This window comes from Pseudoliparis swirei, chromosome 11, assembly GCF_029220125.1.
Source record: "Pseudoliparis swirei isolate HS2019 ecotype Mariana Trench chromosome 11, NWPU_hadal_v1, whole genome shotgun sequence".
Classification (NCBI taxonomy): domain Eukaryota; kingdom Metazoa; phylum Chordata; class Actinopteri; order Perciformes; family Liparidae; genus Pseudoliparis; species Pseudoliparis swirei.
In genome coordinates this window covers 16,282,603-16,300,920 of record NC_079398.1, presented here as the reverse complement: position 1 = coordinate 16,300,920, position 18,318 = coordinate 16,282,603, and the positions used below count along the sequence as shown (strand labels likewise).

The 18,318-nt window shown below is 41.1% G+C and overlaps 1 protein-coding gene across 1 annotated transcript; it reads right to left on the bottom strand.

Moving 5' to 3' along the window:
- Nucleotides 1–333: 333 nt before the first annotated feature.
- On the bottom strand, nucleotides 334–5,665 carry eapp (e2f-associated phosphoprotein). The gene is made up of 6 exons (XM_056426494.1): nucleotides 5,520–5,665; nucleotides 4,664–4,854; nucleotides 4,201–4,305; nucleotides 3,992–4,106; nucleotides 3,772–3,900; nucleotides 334–1,844 (listed from the first exon to the last, which is right to left on the bottom strand). Exons 1-6 carry the CDS (start codon nucleotides 5,633–5,635, stop codon nucleotides 1,520–1,522), a joined length of 981 nt encoding a protein of 326 aa, XP_056282469.1. The 5' UTR covers nucleotides 5,636–5,665; the 3' UTR covers nucleotides 334–1,519.
- Between the last annotated feature and the right edge of the window lie 12,653 nt (nucleotides 5,666–18,318).

The window sequence follows — 18,318 nt, the reverse complement described above, 5'->3', positions numbered from 1 at the left end:
AAATATTAGATCAAAAGTTATTGTCATGTTTTGCATTTTGGCTTAATAAAGAACAATACTTATTTGTAAGATTCCTAATATTTGTAGTTGTAAATCTAAAAAAATATGTATATTCAGGGCTGCAAATAAAGGTTTTTATAGTAATTTATTCACATTTTATTTTAATCAAAATGAGACACGGATTCAATGTTTATCAAAGTATAGAGGAAATATTAGATCAAAAGTTATTGTCATGTTTTGCATTTTGGCTTAATAAAGAACAATACTTATTTGTAAGATTCCTAATATTTGTAGTTGTAGATCTAAAAAAATATGTATATTCAGGGCTGCAAATAAAGGTTTTTATAGTAATTTATTCACATTTTATTTTAATCAAAATAAGACACGGATTCAATGTTTATCAAAGAAGTTTTATAAAAAAATATTTAGTATTTCTCTCTCACATTTAATACTTTCAGAACTGAACTGCTTTCTAATGTATTGTTTACAATGTCACATTAGGTAACCCAACAATTAAATGATCCTATGTATTGGCTGATATGTATTCTTATTCTCATGTTTTTTTTTATAACTCATTTCAAAATTTCCAAACACATAACAAATTATTTGTACTTACAGTCCTGCTGCCTCAAATGTGGATTAATCCGCCACTGAAAATGTTCCCCACCAAATGTGAGCAAATGATTTTATGGGAAAACAAAGTCGTTATAGAAACAAATTAAACGAACTAAATGCTTTGTTAAAACATAAAAGCCCAGAGAGCGAAATAAACAAAAACATTACAAACTTGTGTACAAACCTCGTAAACAGAAGTTACTCAGATGATCTAGTTTGCGGCTACACACGTACAGTACTGTATAAGTCGGTAGCTACTTAATACAATGCAGTTTGTTTAAAAAGAAAGCTCAGACAAGTTTATTTACAACTGTAAAACACCCACTTCAGTATAGATATTCATTCTTTAACAAGAACCACATGTTATCAAGCTGGTGAAACATTACTTTAACCCTCGAGTGTTTCAGGAGTTCATAACCCTGTGACGTGTACGCAGCTATGAGGACACTTCAGGTGTTAAGAGACACTGAAGACACCCAGAAGAGGACTTTCATCCTTTAAGGCGTCGAAAACACGTCCACAGAAGTCCCTCACTGCCCCTTTCAACACGCAGCATTTGTCGATGGAGTTCTAAAAGATATTTCATGATGTTATTGATCCTGTGGAGGCAGCAGCCGACTTACAGCTACATTACAGCGTAACGAACCCTTCATGAAGCGCTTATCTTCACCGAGCGTGAACGCTGAACCGGGCGGCGAACGGAAAGTGTCACCAGTGAGCCTCGTCGGGCATTTTTAAATCCTCAAATATTAATATCAGCATGACCGAGCGGCTCTCGTGTATTCAGACCATCCAGGACAAAATCTAGATTTCGTAAAAGATATATTTAAAAAGAAAAACTATCGACTGTCCAGGCTCAGGCTCCTCCTGCTCCTCCTCCTCCTCCTCCTCCTCCTCCTCCTCCTCAGCAGTGGCTGGCCAGGATGTTGAAGAAGTGGTACACCTCCTCCTTGTCGAACACGGCCACCTCCGTGGAGCACTCGGTGCAGCGGACCGGGTGGTAAACCTCGTCGGCGTCCATCCCCGCCGGCGCCGGCTGCGCGGGAGTCTCAGCCATCGGCCGATCCGCCGCCTCCTCTTCCTCCCCCTGGCCCCCCCGTCTCCTCTTCCTCCTCCCCTTCTTCCTTGCCGTGGCCTCCGACTGCGTTTTGTAGCGCAGCGCTTCGTCTCGCTTCACCGTGCAGTTCATGACGAACATGGCGCGGTACTGCGTGCGGTATTTCTCGTGCCTGAGAGGAAACAGGAAGTCAGGAGTTCCACGTTAGAAACTTCAAACGCGTCCTCACAGCTTCCTGTTTCAGGGCTGCAAGTAACCAGGTTTTAAATAACAATTCATGAAAATTTCACTCGATAATTCTTGAGCATCCATCCTCAAGTCTTCAATTGTTTTGGTCTAATTTGGTAAAATCTCCAAATTATTAACACATTAAAAACTACCAATACATTAAAAACAGCTGGAGCCAAAAGAGGAAATATTAGATCAAGTTATTGTGATGTTTTGCATTTTGGTTTTAAAAAATAATGAACTAATTCATACGATAATTATTATTTGTAGTTCAAGATCTCAAATACAAAATTATTCATCTTAACTTTATTCTTTAAAAAAAATCAGATTTCTTTGGGCAGAAGGTGAAACTAAAGAAGCCGAAGAGAACGTCTCCAAACAAAGAAGCCGTCTTCCAATCAGGGGGTTGGCGGTTCAATCCCCGCCCTAGTCGATGTGTCCTTGAGCGAGACACTTGACCCCGACTTCCTCCCTGGAGCGTGTCTACGGTGTATTCATGTAACATGTAAAGTGTCTGTGAGGACCTTAAAAAGGGCGATATGAATTAATATAGTTAAACATGAGGAGGAGTCGTCCCACATGACGGTCCAGAGGAGCAGATGCAGCTCCTCCCTGTTTCTCACCTCCTTAAACACAACGGCCAGTTGTGTTTAACTTCTTTCAATTAATACATCTTTCTACTCTGGTGAGAATGTTGCGCCTCCTTCACGGACATAAGAATGTTGCGCCTCCTTCAGGGACATAAGAATGTTGCGCCTCCTTCACGGACATAAGAATGTTGCGCCTCCTTCACAGACATAAGAATGTTGCGCCTCCTTCAGGGACATAAGAATGTTGCGCCTCCTTCAGGGACATAAGAATGTTGCGCCTCCTTCACGGACATAAGAATGTTGCGCCTCCTTCACAGACATAAGAATGTTGCGCCTCCTTCACAGACATAAGAATGTTGCGCCTCCTTCACGGACATAAGAATGTTGCGCCTCCTTCACAGACATAAGAATGTTGCGCCTCCTTCACAGACATAAGAATGTTGCGCCTCCTTCAGGGACATAAGAATGTTGCGCCTACTTCAGGGACATAAGAATGTTGCGCCTCCTTCAGGGACATAAGAATGTTGCGCCTCCTTCAGGGACATAAGAATGTTGCGCCTCCTTCACGGACATAAGAATGTTGCGCCTCCTTCAGGGACATAAGAATGTTGCGCCTCCTTCAGGGACATAATAATGTTGCGCCTCCTTCACGGACATAAGAATGTTGCGCCTCCTTCAGGGACATAAGAATGTTGCGCCTCCTTCAGGGACATAAGAATGTTGCGCCTCCTTCAGGGACATAAGAATGTTGCGCCTCCTTCAGGGACATAAGAATGTTGCGCCTCCTTCACGGACATAAGAATGTTGCGCCTCCTTCACGGACATAAGAATGTTGCGCCTCCTTCAGGGACATAATAATGTTGCGCCTCCTTCAGGGACATAATAATGTTGCGCCTCCTTCACGGACATAAGAATGTTGCGCCTCCTTCAGGGACATAATAATGTTGCGCCTCCTTCACAGACATAAGAATGTTGCGCCTCCTTCACGGACATAAGAATGTTGCGCCTCCTTCACAGACATAATAATGTTGCGCCTCCTTCACAGACATAATAATGTTGCGCCTCCTTCACGGACATACGAATGTTGCGCCTCCTTCAGGGACATAAGAATGTTGCGCCTCCTTCACAGACATAATAATGTTGCGCCTCCTTCACGGACATACGAATGTTGCGCCTCCTTCAGGGACATAAGAATGTTGCGCCTCCTTCAGGGACATAAGAATGTTGCGCCTCCTTCAGGGACATAAGAATGTTGCGCCTCCTTCAGTGTTCCCGCCTCACCTCTGGCAGTCCAGGCAGAGCGTGGTCATGCAGGCGGGGCAGTTGAGGACGGCGTCGCTGCTCACCAGACGCTCGCCCCGGCGCGGTTGCGGTCGAGACCCGGCGGCCGGTCGCTTCCCGCTGTGATACCTGGAGACGACGACGCGGGGCAAAGAACGTGAAGCGCAGGACAACAAATGTTTCGTTAAAAACCTGCGCGGCCGACTCTCGGGCGCCGTACCGTCTCCGCCGGGCGTCCACCCAGGCCTGGTCCCGGTCGTCCTTGTCGGGGTCGTACAGCAGCTCGTCGTTGGTCGGCACGGCTCGCTGCCGCCGCTTCCGGCCGCTGGCGCCGCCTGGCAGACGAGACGGAGGGACTGTGAACGAGGCGTTCACGAGCTCCGCGAAAAGAGGCAGGAAACTAACCATCGGGGGAACATCCGCGCTTACCTGGCGTCTCCTCTCCCTCCGAGTCGGTGTCGAAGTACACCTCGTTGTACACCTCAGAGTTAGGAGGCGCAGCTCCTCCTGCTCCTCCTTCTCCTGAGGCTTCTGCTGAAGAATACAACAGACGGGTGTAAACACAGTTGTACTGACGATGGTTCTCCTCCAGTATCCAGTAGGTCATGTGATCAGGACCTCATGGAGGTTTCCCTAGTCTCTGATCATGTGACTTTGTAAACAACCAATTGGTATTCAGACCAACAGGAGGAGAGCTAGTTATGTTAGCTGGTAACGTTAGCAGCACCGCTAACGGAGAACCAGGAGAGGTTCACTTCAGATACATTGCGTTGCGGTGAAAATGAGTCATGGCTGAAGGTAAATTATAACATTCTTATGATTCTGGTCTCTAGGTTACAGTCTGATCGATGAACATCTTGTCTCTATGTTACAGATGAACATCTGGGGGTACCTGGTGCTGCAGCTGCCGCCGGCGTCCAGGTTCCCTCCAGAGTCTTGATGGTGGAGCTAAGCTCCGCCTCCATCTCCTTCTCAAACTCATCCCCGCTGGACGACTCGCTCTCCCCCGTCAGGTACTCTCTGATCAGCTTCTTCTTCTGCTCCGGGGTCCCGTTGAGCAGCACCTCCAGCTCGTCCTCCGAACTGAAACACAGCCGGGAACGTCTTTTATTCATAAGTACATATAAATATGTTGAAATATATATTATTACAAAATGTATATACATACATACATTTTATTTTTAAAAATTAAGATTTTTACGTTTTAGTCTGATTATAAAAGTTATTATAATATTAATCTTAAAGTAAATCGACCTGCTGCTAAGTTATATGCATACACACACACACGTGATTTATATATAGATATAGACAAATTGAGATGTCTTTGGTTTTAGTCTGATTCTACGTTATATTAATACTGTCTTAGTGTCAAAGTAAATCTACCCGCTGCTAGGTTATTTATATATATATATATATATATATGTATATACACACACAGCGCTACATACAAGTCATTCAGCATTACATCTTATCAATGACAAAAAACAATCTTAGTCTTCTAAATTATTAAAATCGATTGTGAATAAGTTTACTTCAAATACATAAAGTACATGGATATACATTTTCACCACAAGCATAGTCACGTGTTCACCGCAGTACTTTAACTACGAGCTCCTCTTCTGCCCTACAGCACACTGAACATCGGTTCTGTGAAGGCGAACACAACAACAACACAACAACAAAACCCCAACATGTGTTTCCATGTGGACCACGTGGCCCCACCGGGGACCCGTAGAGAGATGTCCCACCTGCTCTCGGCTCGCTCCTCGTCGCTCAGCTCCTCGAGCTCGTACGAGTCGAACTCCTGCGGTTTGTTCAGTTTGTTCATTTTGACGGTCGACAAGAAAACAGAGTCCAGCAACATGAGCCGCGGACGAGTTAGCGGGCGGACACACGAACGACTGCTTCCGCTTCCGCCTCCGCGTCTTCTTTTTTCTTCTTCTGTGTTCTCGTAGAACGGAAGTGGACATTACGATGAAGATGAAATGAAATGAAAGAAAATAAAATGAAAGAAAATATTAAATAAATATTATTGCTGTTCTTAGTTTCTACTTATGGTTGACTACACTTATTGTAAGTCGCTTTGGATAAAAGCATCAGCTAAATGACATGTAATGGAATGGAATAACAACGATCTCACCTCATAACTAGGGCTGGGCACGTTAACGCGTTAATCTTGCGTTAACGCAGCACTTAATTAACCCCGACAATTATTTTATCGCGCATTAACGCATGTTTTTTTTATTTATTTATTTATTTTTATTAATTTATTTTTTTTGTTAATAATTTTTTTAGACAAAAGACAATACATAGACATAACACCTAGAGGACTATAAACAATGCAGACGACAAAACAATGGACATAACATCATAAAGTCAGAGTATTTGTGGGGGGAAAATAATCTCAACAAATGACGGCAGGTATGAGACGCCCTCAAGACACACATCACACGGAGAATACACAAGTTGTATGAAAAGGAGAGGACTGCAAAAGCGACAGCTTCACAACGTGCTGTTGCTCTCATGGGGACGACTGGACATCGGGTGACCAGACGTCCAGTTTTCCCCGGACATGTCCTGCTTTTGAGCCCTAAAAAATGCGTCCGGCAGGGATTCCAAAAACGTCCGGGATTTTGCTTCGTCGGATATTTGTTTTTCTCTGGGTTTTCATAAACTCGTATTTACCCCTGACAAGTTTTGGAAATGGTATCTCCCTTCTTACGTGAGCTCTGACTGTAGAGAGGACAGTCATTGGTCGACCGATCTCAGGGTTGCCAGATACACGATAATTATCCTCCAAATACAACCATTTTGAGCCTTTGGTACGATACTTCACCATCTCCAATCTGGCAACACGGAGCACCTCGCCGCCTCCACTAGTTCATTGTTGTTTGTGCGGCATGCTATACACTACAACCAGCGTCGCCGCTCCCATAATGCACTACGCGCTGTGCGTAGGGCACAAAGTCCTGAGGGGGCTCCACAAAATAGGCAACTAAAAAATCCTCATAGTTATAATAATTATAATGCCGATATTATTTCAGTCTAGAAATATTAGGCACCTTTTAGGCATGTATATCACAAAACAGGCAGAACAAGAGAGATGTTTAATCTCAGCCCCCCCCCCCCCAGACGAAGTGTCCTCTTTTTCACAAACTCAAATCTGGTCACCCTACTGGACATCACTCTGTAACCACAATGACCTCGGAGTGACTGTGCATTATATTGATGAGAAGTGGGCGCTGCATTCACACGCCCTGACTGATGAAAACAGAGGAGACACATGATGCTGAAACGTGCGCGGGACACTTTACTGAAGTTGCACAGCAGTGGAATGTGACAAATAAAGTCACCACACTGAGCAGATAGAGCATCAGAGATGATCGCTGCTGCGAGGCAACTGCCTTTGATCATGTCCCTGCTTCAGTCTCCAGCGTTCTGTCACAGTGTCTCTGCATAACAGTGCATTTGACAATGTCCTGACAGATTTTATGGCACTTTAGTTCATATGGCAGAACATTTAAAATAAGTGTCAAGTTCTAGGAATTGACAAACTGCACTGAAAGTGTTTTCTGGTGTCTCACTCTAACAGGGACAACACATGTTATGGCACTTTCATTCATATGGCAGAACATTTCAAATAGAAGTGCGCTATACACTACTTTTGAATGAATTATTGGATTTTGCGTATACAAATGCGATTAATCGCGATTAATCGTGATTAATCAGGGAAATCATGCGATTAATCGCGATTAAAAATTTTAATCGTTGCCCAGCCCTACTCATAACATAATCTTTTTTGGCGTCTGGTTGAGGTTTTTACATTAAGGAGATTCAATAGATTTTTTAAAAGTCATTATTCTTAAATAAACAAAAACACTTTTTAGAATTAGTAAGTAAGTAAGAAAGTAAGTAAAGTGTATTTATGTTGCATCATAGACAAAGTGTCACACATTGAAGGACATAAGTAATTAAAACAATTCTGCAATAACAGTGGCCAAAATACAAACAGATTAAAGAGCAAAGTACAATAGGCTACACAGTTAAAAGATGGTGCAATAAAATAAATAAACAAACAGAGGTTTATTGGGCCATAACATTTTAACATAATGAGATATCAAAAATCATGTATATATATATATATATATATATATATATATATATATAGTAGGTGATATAGCTTCAAGGGGTCTGTGAGTTTTTTTTTTGTAGAGCAGGTCCAAGTGGACATGTGTGATAAATTACAAGTCAATCGGAAATTCTGGGTGAGGGGCATCGCCGGTCAAGCTTTGAGGGGGCGCTAGAGAGCAATTTTTTAAAACCACAAAATGTTTCTGTCTATATCAGATGGCTATTTTCACCAAGCCTGACAAGCTGGCCAAATCTGGTGATTGTTGTAGGCTGGCAACTACCCCCTATGTTAAACAATAAAATCAGAATAGGAATAATAATACAAATCCTAACAATTTCAATAATAACCAATTTCCAAATTTCAGATTGGTATTAAAACTGTTCGCCCTCTCTTTGACAGGGACCCAGAATCAAAAGCTCCCGTTCCTGTATCAAACTTCTGCTGTTACAACAAACCACCTTTCGGTGGCGCCAACAGATCAGACATGGCTGCAGCTAAAGATTCATCTGAAGGCCCACAAGTCCACGAGACAATGGAAGGAATGAAAATAAATGGTTTAATGTACAATGTTCAACCTTAATTCTCTATAGATGTTCAGTAAAGACCCGTTTTCTAAATGTTTTGTTTTCCTTCTTCAAGTCTCTCTTTCCTGGCCTCGTGATATCTTTTCTGTGATGTGATACAAGTCACATGTTGTACTTTATAAAGGCGATAACGTCTTCAGAAGACATAAGAGTAGACAATAAAATCATATTAAACAATTTTTTTTAAATGCCAGAACTGATCAAACATCTTGAACATGGGACAAAAAATATGGTAATAAGACAACATTTGAATATGTTTTGACTTTAATCATTGCTTTCTGTAACAATCTGAAAAAAGAAACCTCGGTTATGATTCAATTGCTTGGAACTCGTGCACATTGAGATGGAATAAGATAAAACATGATGAAATATGATGAAATTAGATCAAATAAATAAAGAAAAGATGAGGTTTCATGAGGAAATTCTTCTGCCCGAACTTAATTAAAGATTAAAACAGAAGAATACAAAAATATACAATATAATAAAAATATTAAACATATGAAGCATAGAATACAAATCATTAGGTGTAAAATAAATAATACTCACACCATTGCGTATAGTAGCATATAGCAGTAAGAGCAAGGTAAATACATAAAGTAAAAAATTAACTAAAATAGAAAAAATTCAATTAATTGCAAAAACAATGAATTGTAAAATAAGTGATGAGAAAACAAGAGCCTAATGGAAAAATAAAATATAAAGCTTATATTGAGCATATTGTCAGTGATATTGAAAATGTGGTAGAAAGTCTAATAAAAAGTCTGTTGAAGATAAATTACTAATCCACCTTCAGCGGCGTGTTTGGTGAAATGACCTCCAGAGGAGAATAAAAACCTATTGTGTGTGTGTATGTGTGTGTGTGTGTATGTGTGTGGGTCTTCCAACTTTTGGTTCTGTTTGTGTGTTCCTGTCGTCCTCTGTTTTTGTTTGTCTGTCTGTGTGTGCTGTTTGTTTTGTGTCTTTCCCATGCAGTTTGTCCTTCGGCGCGTCTTTGTGTCATGTGACTCTGTGTGTCAGAGTGTGTGTGTGTGTGTGTGTGTGTCTGTGTGTATGTGCGTGTGCGTGTGTGTGTGGAGCCGCCGGGTGACATTTTCCATTCCAGGTGTGACATCTCACTCCCCTGACAGCCTCTTCTTTTTCTCTTCCGACACACTAAACAACTCCTCTCTGATTTTACCTGCCACACACACACACACACACATACACACACACACCTCGCCGACCACCTCTGTCTCAGCTCTGCTTCTCGACAAGCTAATTTAGCCAATTACACACAGGTGTGATGCTAATTTCCCCGAGCTGGCAGGCAGCTCCTGGAGGAGGTAAAAATAACAAAATTATACCCATCTGTCCTCCTGCCGGCAGGCGGGCTCTCCCCGCGGGTGTCGGGTCCACCGCCACCACAAAAACACACAGGAGAGAGAAGACACACTCCGTTGGCTTTGACAATGGAGGAGAAGACAATGGACAGTGTGTGTGTGTGTGTGTGTGTGTGTGTGTGTGTGTTTGTGAGTGTGCGAAGGAATCCACAGTTGCTTTTTCTCCCCATTGTTTGGAGCTTTCAATGGATTTTTCAGCGATACACAGCAATTTCCTGCAAAGCAGACTTTTTGGTGCGTTGGGATAATCATGTGGAGCTGCTGTGTCACTGTTGGACTTTGTTTGTGCTGGTGAGGAGGAGGAGGAGGAGGAGGAGCTCCGACACGAAACACAATGTGGCCTGAACAGACAGCGGCCTTCAGACGGAGCGAAGTTGTCTATTTTAAACATTTGCGGCAACGAGCGACTTGAGGGTTTCGTGATGGTTAAGGTGCGTTCACACCAAAAGTGAGTAGATCTCATGCAAAGTCAACGTACAGACGCGAGTGGTTGCGCGTTGCAAATATTCAGGTAAAAAAAAATTGGCCCGACGCCGAGTTGCGAAAGCCAATCAGCGTTGAGCTGCTCCGTCGTTGGTGAATCTAAATGCTGCTCTAGTGGAGCTGAAGAGACATTCAGAATGGAGGTGAAAGCCACCGAGCTGTGTGTGCCTACGGGTGGTGTCATGTATATGTGTATATATATTAGGGCTGTCAATCGATTACAAAAAATTTACTAATTAATCGCACATTTTGAAATTCATTAATCGCGATTAATCGCGATTAAAAGTTGTTTTTCTTCTTTTTAAAGACAAAACTTCACACAGAGCTGTGTTTTCAAAGAGGCTCCTACCTATAAAGTGCCAGCGAGGTATTTAATATTGTGGATGATAAATTGTTTCTTCAGTGAAACACCCAGATTAGTAAAAAAAAGAAGTATATTGAGACCCATTGGTCCTGTCATCTTTACCACTGAACAGCAGCAGAACCAGTGGCCTTGGTAACTGACTGACATTCACATATGTCACGTTAACCCTCTGGAGGCTGGGGGCATTTTATACATTTTACAAAAAAAATAAAATTCACCTTTTAAAGGCGTTTGCATATGACACATCCCCACGTGTTATACATCAAACATTCCAGAACAATCTCATCTCTATACAATGAGGCACAATTGTCCTCGCGCCGTGTTCGCTGGCTTCTGACTGACAGGCTGCGAATGAGCCTCACCTGTGTGGTGGGAGGTCCTTGTGATTTACAGAAAGTAATGTAATGAGAACAGAGTGTTGTTGGAGACCCACTCAGAGGCCGTCCTCAAGCTTCTCCAACAAGAAGACTTACAAGAGGAAGTTCGATGATCTCAAAGAAATCACGACTCCTTGAATCTTCAAAACACGGAGACGTCACAAACCATCCGGGGTTCGAACAACGACCTGGAAGTTCTGATGGATGTGAAGAAGAACTACAAGGCCCTGAAGCCAGAGAAGACTGTTCTGATGAGGCAGAGCCCACATCCAAAGAAAAGAGTGACTCCTTGAGAGCGCAGAGACGTCACAGATGAAACATAGCCTCTTGGCTAACTCTGGCACATTTATAGAAATGTTTTTATTAATGTGCACTGTAGTCAGCTGATCAACTCCAGAGCAGAAAACAAAAAAACTGAAAGGTTCTTCTACAAAGAAGTCGTCTACAGAGACCCTAACAAGAAGGAACAGCTATATACACTCTATTGTTCAAAAGGTTGGGGTCACCCAGACAATTTTGTGTTTTCCATGAGAACTCACTTTTATTTATCAAATGAATTGCAAGGCGAACAGAAAATATAGTCAAGACATTGACAACGTTATAAGTAATGATTTTTATCGTAAATATTAATGTAGTTCTTCTTGTGGCTCGAAGCAAGGCCAGTTTTATAGCTTCTCTCACCAGCATAACTTTTCAGCTAGGCTCACATAAAAAGGGTTTTCAAGTGTTTTCTACCCTCAATTAGTCTTCTAAGGCGATAACACAATGAGCCATTAGAACACTGGAGATCGGCCTCTACACACCTCTGGAGAGACTTCATTAAACACCAGAGAATAGTCATGTACCACATTAACTATGTAGAGAGTGGATTTATGTTTAATTTAATTGTATCTTCAGTGAAAAATAAGGACATTTCTACGTGAACCCAAACTTTTGAAAGGTAGTGTATATATAATATAATATTCATAGTTCAGTAACAAGTGCAATATTTACCTCTGAGTGAAGTGTTCTATTGCCATCCGGACAGAATAATATGTATTATCTTGTATTTATTTCACAAAATGAGGCCCGATAACCGGCAATAAAAACAAGCTCTGGTTCTGTGCTGGGTGGAAAGCGCGTCACGGGTCGTCAGTACCGGGCTGCCCGTCGGCCCACATGTCTCCTCCTGTGGCCCCCGAGCCGCTCCGGGTATATAAATACAGTTTGAGAGGATTTCCATTATTGAGACTTTTGCTGTCATGTGGACATGTGAGATGTGTCTCGGAGGTCTTCCCACCCTGCCAGGAGAAATAAATTGGTCCTCGCACATAACCTCCCTATCTACATCCCCCCCTCACCCCGCATGTGATGACTCCGTCCGTGGAGGTGGATTTATTCTACATTCTCACGTAGATGAATCTGTCAGTCTATCCGTCACAAAGAGGTCCGCCGAGACCCTGCACACTCTGAAGGAGGCGTTCAGGGACACCGCGAGGGTTCGGGAGTTAGAGGAGTGAGGGGGACGTATTTAAAACAAGGCACAAAACTGTGAACTGCAGGAAGTTAAAACATAAATTTAACTAAAATGTATGAATAAATGTTCCAGTCCTGTTTCACTAAATCCATCTTAATGCCTTCAGGCACATGTTGCTGTACATTGGTGTACAATGATGTACATTGATGTACATTACTGAACATTAGTTGTATTTATTGACCCTAAAGCTGGTAAAACACTTATTTAGGTTTAATAAAGATGATGCAATACTTAGGCTTAATAAGATGGTTGTTTGGGTTTAAGTCTGCAGTAGTGTGGAAGTCACGAGACAAACGGTCCTCTCTGTTCCACAGGCGACATGGACAACTGATTTCAGCGTGGAGGTCTTCACAGAGCAAACCGCCTCCTCCTCCTCCTCCTCCTCCTCCTCCTTCTCCTCCTCCTCGTGTGGACCAAGTGGCTTTTTGTACTTCGTGTGTCACAATTTTCATGAATTTAATACAAATCGATTTCACGTAAACACAAAAACCAGAAACCCATTTCATTTTATTGTATTGCTGCTGTCAGAGTGAGAGGACTCACCTGCAAACACTATATATATATATATAGTGTGGGCACTTGATTATCGGCCCATGTCGGAGAGCTGTGATACGCTGGAACCCCCGTCGACGAAACACACCTGCACACACACACCCGCGGCCCCCTCCCCACACACACACACACACACTGTCCATGAAGTCAAATTAAATGACCTGGCTCCTTGTTATTTCCTCACACTTTCAATGTATTTCTGACGCTGGGGAATGTACCAGTGTGTGTGTGTGTGTGTGTGTGTGTGTGTGTGTGTGTGAGCGAGTCTGTGCGTGTGTGTGTGTGTGCGTGTGGCTGTGTGTGTCTGTCTGTGAGTGAGTGAGTGAGTGTGTGTGTGATATATATTTCCCAACAGCTCAAATCATTTCCATCTCCATCAGTCCCTCGGTCTCTCCTTTATTACCTTTTCTACTTTACGTTCCTTCCTTCGTTCCTTCCTTCCTTCCTTCCTTCTCTTCCTCCATTTTATCCATCCATCCTTACTTCCTATGTTCCTTCCTCTCCATCTGCCTTATCTCCTTTACTTTCCCACTCTTTTATTTCTTTCCTTTTCTTTTCTCCTCCTTATCTTCACCTCTCTCCTTTCCTGATCACATCCAGCCCTCTTTTTCTCTCTCCTTTAACCCCGGTCTCTCTCAGTATTTCAGTATTACAGTCAGATGTATTAATTACATTTTAAATGACAATATTGTATTTATTTACTCAATTACATTTAAAAGCTTTATTAACCGATTAGTTACCAGATTAATCGTTAACATGATTAAGGAAAACTAACGATGAGCTTATGATGTACTATCTTTTCATGATTTATCATCTTTACGTGATTTACTTTCTTTACGTGATTTACTTTCTTTACGTGATTTACTTTCTTTACGTGATTTACTGTCTTTACATGATTTACTGTTTTTACTTGATTTACTGTCGTTACGAGATTTTCTGTCTTTACTTGATTTACGTGATTTACTGTCTTTACGTGATTAACTGTCTTTACGTGATTTACTGTCTATACTTGATTTACCATCTTTACGTGATTTACTGTCTTCAATTGATTTACTGTCGTTACGTGATTTACTGTCTTTACGTGATTTAGTGTCTTTACGTGATTTACTGTCATTACGTGATTTTCTGTCTTTACTTGATTTACGTGATTTACTGTCTTTACGTGATTAATTGTCTTTACGTGATTTACTGTCTATACTTGATTTACCATCTTTACGTGATTTACTGTCTTTACTTGATTTACGTGTTTTACTGTCTTAACGTGATTTACTGTCTTTACGTGATTAACTGTCTTTACGTGATTTACTGTCTATACTTGAGTTACCATCTTTACGTGATTTACTGTCTTTACTTGATTTACGTGTTTTACTGTCTTAACGTGATTTACTGTCTTTACGTGATTAACTGTCTTTACGTGATTTACTGTCTGTACTTGATTTACCATCTTTACGTGATTTACTGTCTTCAATTGATTTACTGTCGTTACATGATTTACTGTCTTTACTTGATTTACTGTCGTTACGTGATTTACTGTCTTTACGTGATTTACGTGATTTAATGTCTTTACGTGATTTATTGTCTTTACGTGATTTACTGTCTTTTCTTGATTTACTGTTGTTATGTGATTTACGTGATTTACTGTCTTTACGTGATTTACTGTCTTTACGTGATTCACTGTCTTTACTTGATTTTCTGTCTTTACGTGATTTACGTGATTTGCTGTCTTTACTTGATTTACTGTCTTTACTTGATTTACCATCTTTACGTGATTTACTGTATTTACTTGATTTACTGTCTTTGCGTTATTTACTGTCTTTGCTTGATTTACTGTCTTTACGTGATTTACTGTATTTACTTGATTTACGTTTACTGTCTTTACTTTATTAACTGTCTTTACGTGATTTACTGTTTTTAGTTGATTTACTGTCTTTTCAAGATTTACGTGATTTGCTCTGTTTACGTGATTTACTGTCTTTATGGTCTTTACGTGATTTACGGTCTTTTCATGATTTACAGTCTTTTCAAAATAAACATCTTCATCTTCACAGGAATCAAGTTGAAAACACAAAAATACTCAGTTACGTGGAAAAAAAACACATTTATTTAAGGGGATGTTTTTGAATTACACAGCATTATTCTTTCAGGGGTACAAGGCAGACTTTGTATAAGAAGTGGACGTAGTCATCGCTTTAGTAGATGGATAAAAAAAGAAATAATAATAATTCATCGAAATCAGTTTGACATCTATTCTGGAGTTAAATGCACCTTTTCACTGCGACTGAAGCTGATTATTGTGCCAGTAATCAGGCAGAAACATCCCGATGTTCTGATTGTTGTGAACCTTTCACACAGCTGCAGGAACGATTCCTTGGTCTTCCAGCTGATTGATGAACAGTTTCCTGGAAAGCAGCTGCGCTTCTGTTGTTTCCAGAAAATTCAGAGCAAACTTTTGTAATGTCGAAAAAAAAGGTGTTTTTTCATTCACTGGTTGGAACTACAGACTGAATATAAGAAGTGGATGTAGTCATGGTAACGTCACTCTAAATGACCACAATGTACTAAATGATGACATCATTATGTATCGAAGAATACTTGAAACGAGAGACTGAGACATAAACTCATGTTTACAATGTTTACTGAGGGAATACATCAAGAGAAGTAGAGTCACTATATAGACTTCTATACAACCAGAGGAGTCGACCCCTAATGGTCAGGAGAGAGAATGCAGCTTCAACACATGAAGCACAGATTTCTATACAACCAGAGGAGTCGCCCCCTGGTGGCCAGTAGAGAGAAAGCAGCTTTAACACATGAAGCATATACTTCTATACAACCAGAAGAGTCACCCTGTGTGTCAGTAGAGAGAATGCAGCTTTAACACATGAAACATAGATTTCTATACAACCAGAGGTGTCTCCCCCTGGTGGTCAGTAGAGAGAAAGCAGCGTTAACATAGGAAGTGTAGACTTCTATACAACCAGAGAAGTGGATTTGATTTTTTAAAAGAGAGAGAATATTGCAATTTCTATTAAAACATTGGATGTGGGAACAAGCAACTGTTTGAGTTCAACATACCAACTTTAAACCTGATTTAATATTAATGGTATGTTCACACTGAGCTGTTATTGTTTTAATCACTGCTTTATCTACATATATACAGGACTGTCTCAGAAAATTAGAATATTGTGATAAAGTTCTTTATTTTCTGTAATGCAATTAAACATTTTAAATATTAAAAGAATAAAAGGATTGCAATATTTCAGTTGATTTGTAATGAATCCAGAATGCATGACATTTTTGTTTTTTTAATTGCATTACAGAAAATAAAGAACTTTATCACAATATTCTAATTTTCTGAGACAGTCCTGTATATATATATATATATATATATATATATTATATATATATAATATGATCCCAGGAAGATTATTCCGTTTTCAGAACCGTCTATAGATTCAACCTTTAGTGTTTTTTTAGCGGGGGGGGGGGTTCTTTTTTTTGTTGCCCAGATTGGCATGTAAGAGAAACGCCTGAAGATAAAGAGAGATGAAAGAGAGAGAGAGAGAGAGAGAGAGAGAGAGAGAGAGAGGAAGAGCAGACGAAAGAAAAGACAGAACGAGAGGAGGCGATGCACGAGGAGACAAAAGTCCAGCTGTGAGACGAACGTGGGATGAACGGAGGAAGAATAAAACGGATCTCTGGCGGAGAGAAAAACTTCCAGAGCGAAGCCCGGCTTATTACCATGTAAATCACACACACACACACACATACACACACACACACACACACACACACATTCAGCATGGTGTTGCACAAACACAACCCGCACTAACACACACTCCTTTCACCGTGTCTGATTGGATGTTTTTTTTCAATGCGCTTGGCTCCCGCCTGGTATTTTGACGAAGTCGGTTATTTATCGGGTGATGAAATTAAGTTAATTGCTTATTGGTATTTTAATTAAGTTTCTTTCTCCAAGGGTGTTGGAGTGATTTTTTGGAGTATTTATTGGTATTTTAATGAAGTATTATTTGGCTGCAGACTCAGTGGGGGAGCAGCTGAACAGGCATATACACACAGCAGGTGGCCCAGAAACACACACACACACACACACACACACACACACACACACACACACACACACACACACACACACACACACACACACACACACACACACACACACACACACACACACACACACACACGGAAGCAAGCGTAAATCCACACGAATATTCACACAAACGGATTTACACACTATTCCATCATGTAAATCTTATTTTTATCATGTTGCGAAAAGCTTTTTTCTCCACAAATGAAATGTAAATATTTAAAAACAAAAGAATAAATATATTTTGGCCTCGTCATCGTCTCATTCTGATGTTGTTTTCAGGGTCAAATGTAAAACCAAAGGCCTGTTGTGTACAAATAAACTACAACAAAAGGTTTAAAGTCCAAAATTTGACTTGAATTAATCTCAATAAACAGTCGGGGTCAATTCAGAGCATCAGTTCTACATCTTGGTTCAAACTGAGGAGCCTTGTTGGTACATAAAAACGAAACAACAACAACCAGTGACGTTGATGCGTTATATTCACAGTCTGTGAAAAACTTGTAAAAACTAGTGTGACAGTTACCCCCTCAGTTAGCTTTAGAGTTACCCCCACAGTTAGTGTGACAGTTAGCCCCACAGTTAGCTTTAGAGTTACCCCTACAGTTAGTGTAACAGTTAGCCCCACAGTTAGTGTAACAGTTAGCCCCACAGTTAGTGTAACAGTTACCCCCTCAGTTAGCTTTAGAGTTAGCCCCACAGTTAGTGTGACAGTTAGCGCCTCAGTTAGCTTTAGAGTTACCCCCACAGTTAGTGTAACAGTTAGCCCCACAGTTAGCTTTAGAGTTAGCCCCACAGTTAGTGTGACAGTTAGCCCCACAGTTAGCTTTAGAGTTACCCCCACAGTTAGTGTAACAGTTAGCCCCACAGTTAGCTTTAGAGTTAGCCCCACAGTTAGTGTAACAGTTAACCCCTCAGTTAGCTTTAGAGTTACCCCTACAGCAGAGCTGCCAACTTTTCAAAAAACCTTGGAGTGAGATTTTGTCGGGGGTGACCAAAATGTTGCCGCGCACGCAGCCACACACATTGGTGGCTCAAATATCAGGAAA

Excerpts from the sequence above, each read along its gene's own strand:
- eapp (XM_056426494.1), bottom strand. The coding sequence starts at position 5,635 with ATGTTGCTGGACTCTGTTTTCTTGTCGACCGTCAAAATGAACAAACTG. Across the intron at positions 4,855-5,519 it reads GAGGAGCGAGCCGAGAGCAG|TTCGGAGGACGAGCTGGAGG; the intron begins GTGGGACATCTC and ends GCTGTGTTTCAG. Across the intron at positions 4,306-4,663 it reads GGCGGCAGCTGCAGCACCAG|CAGAAGCCTCAGGAGAAGGA; the intron begins GTACCCCCAGAT and ends TGTATTCTTCAG.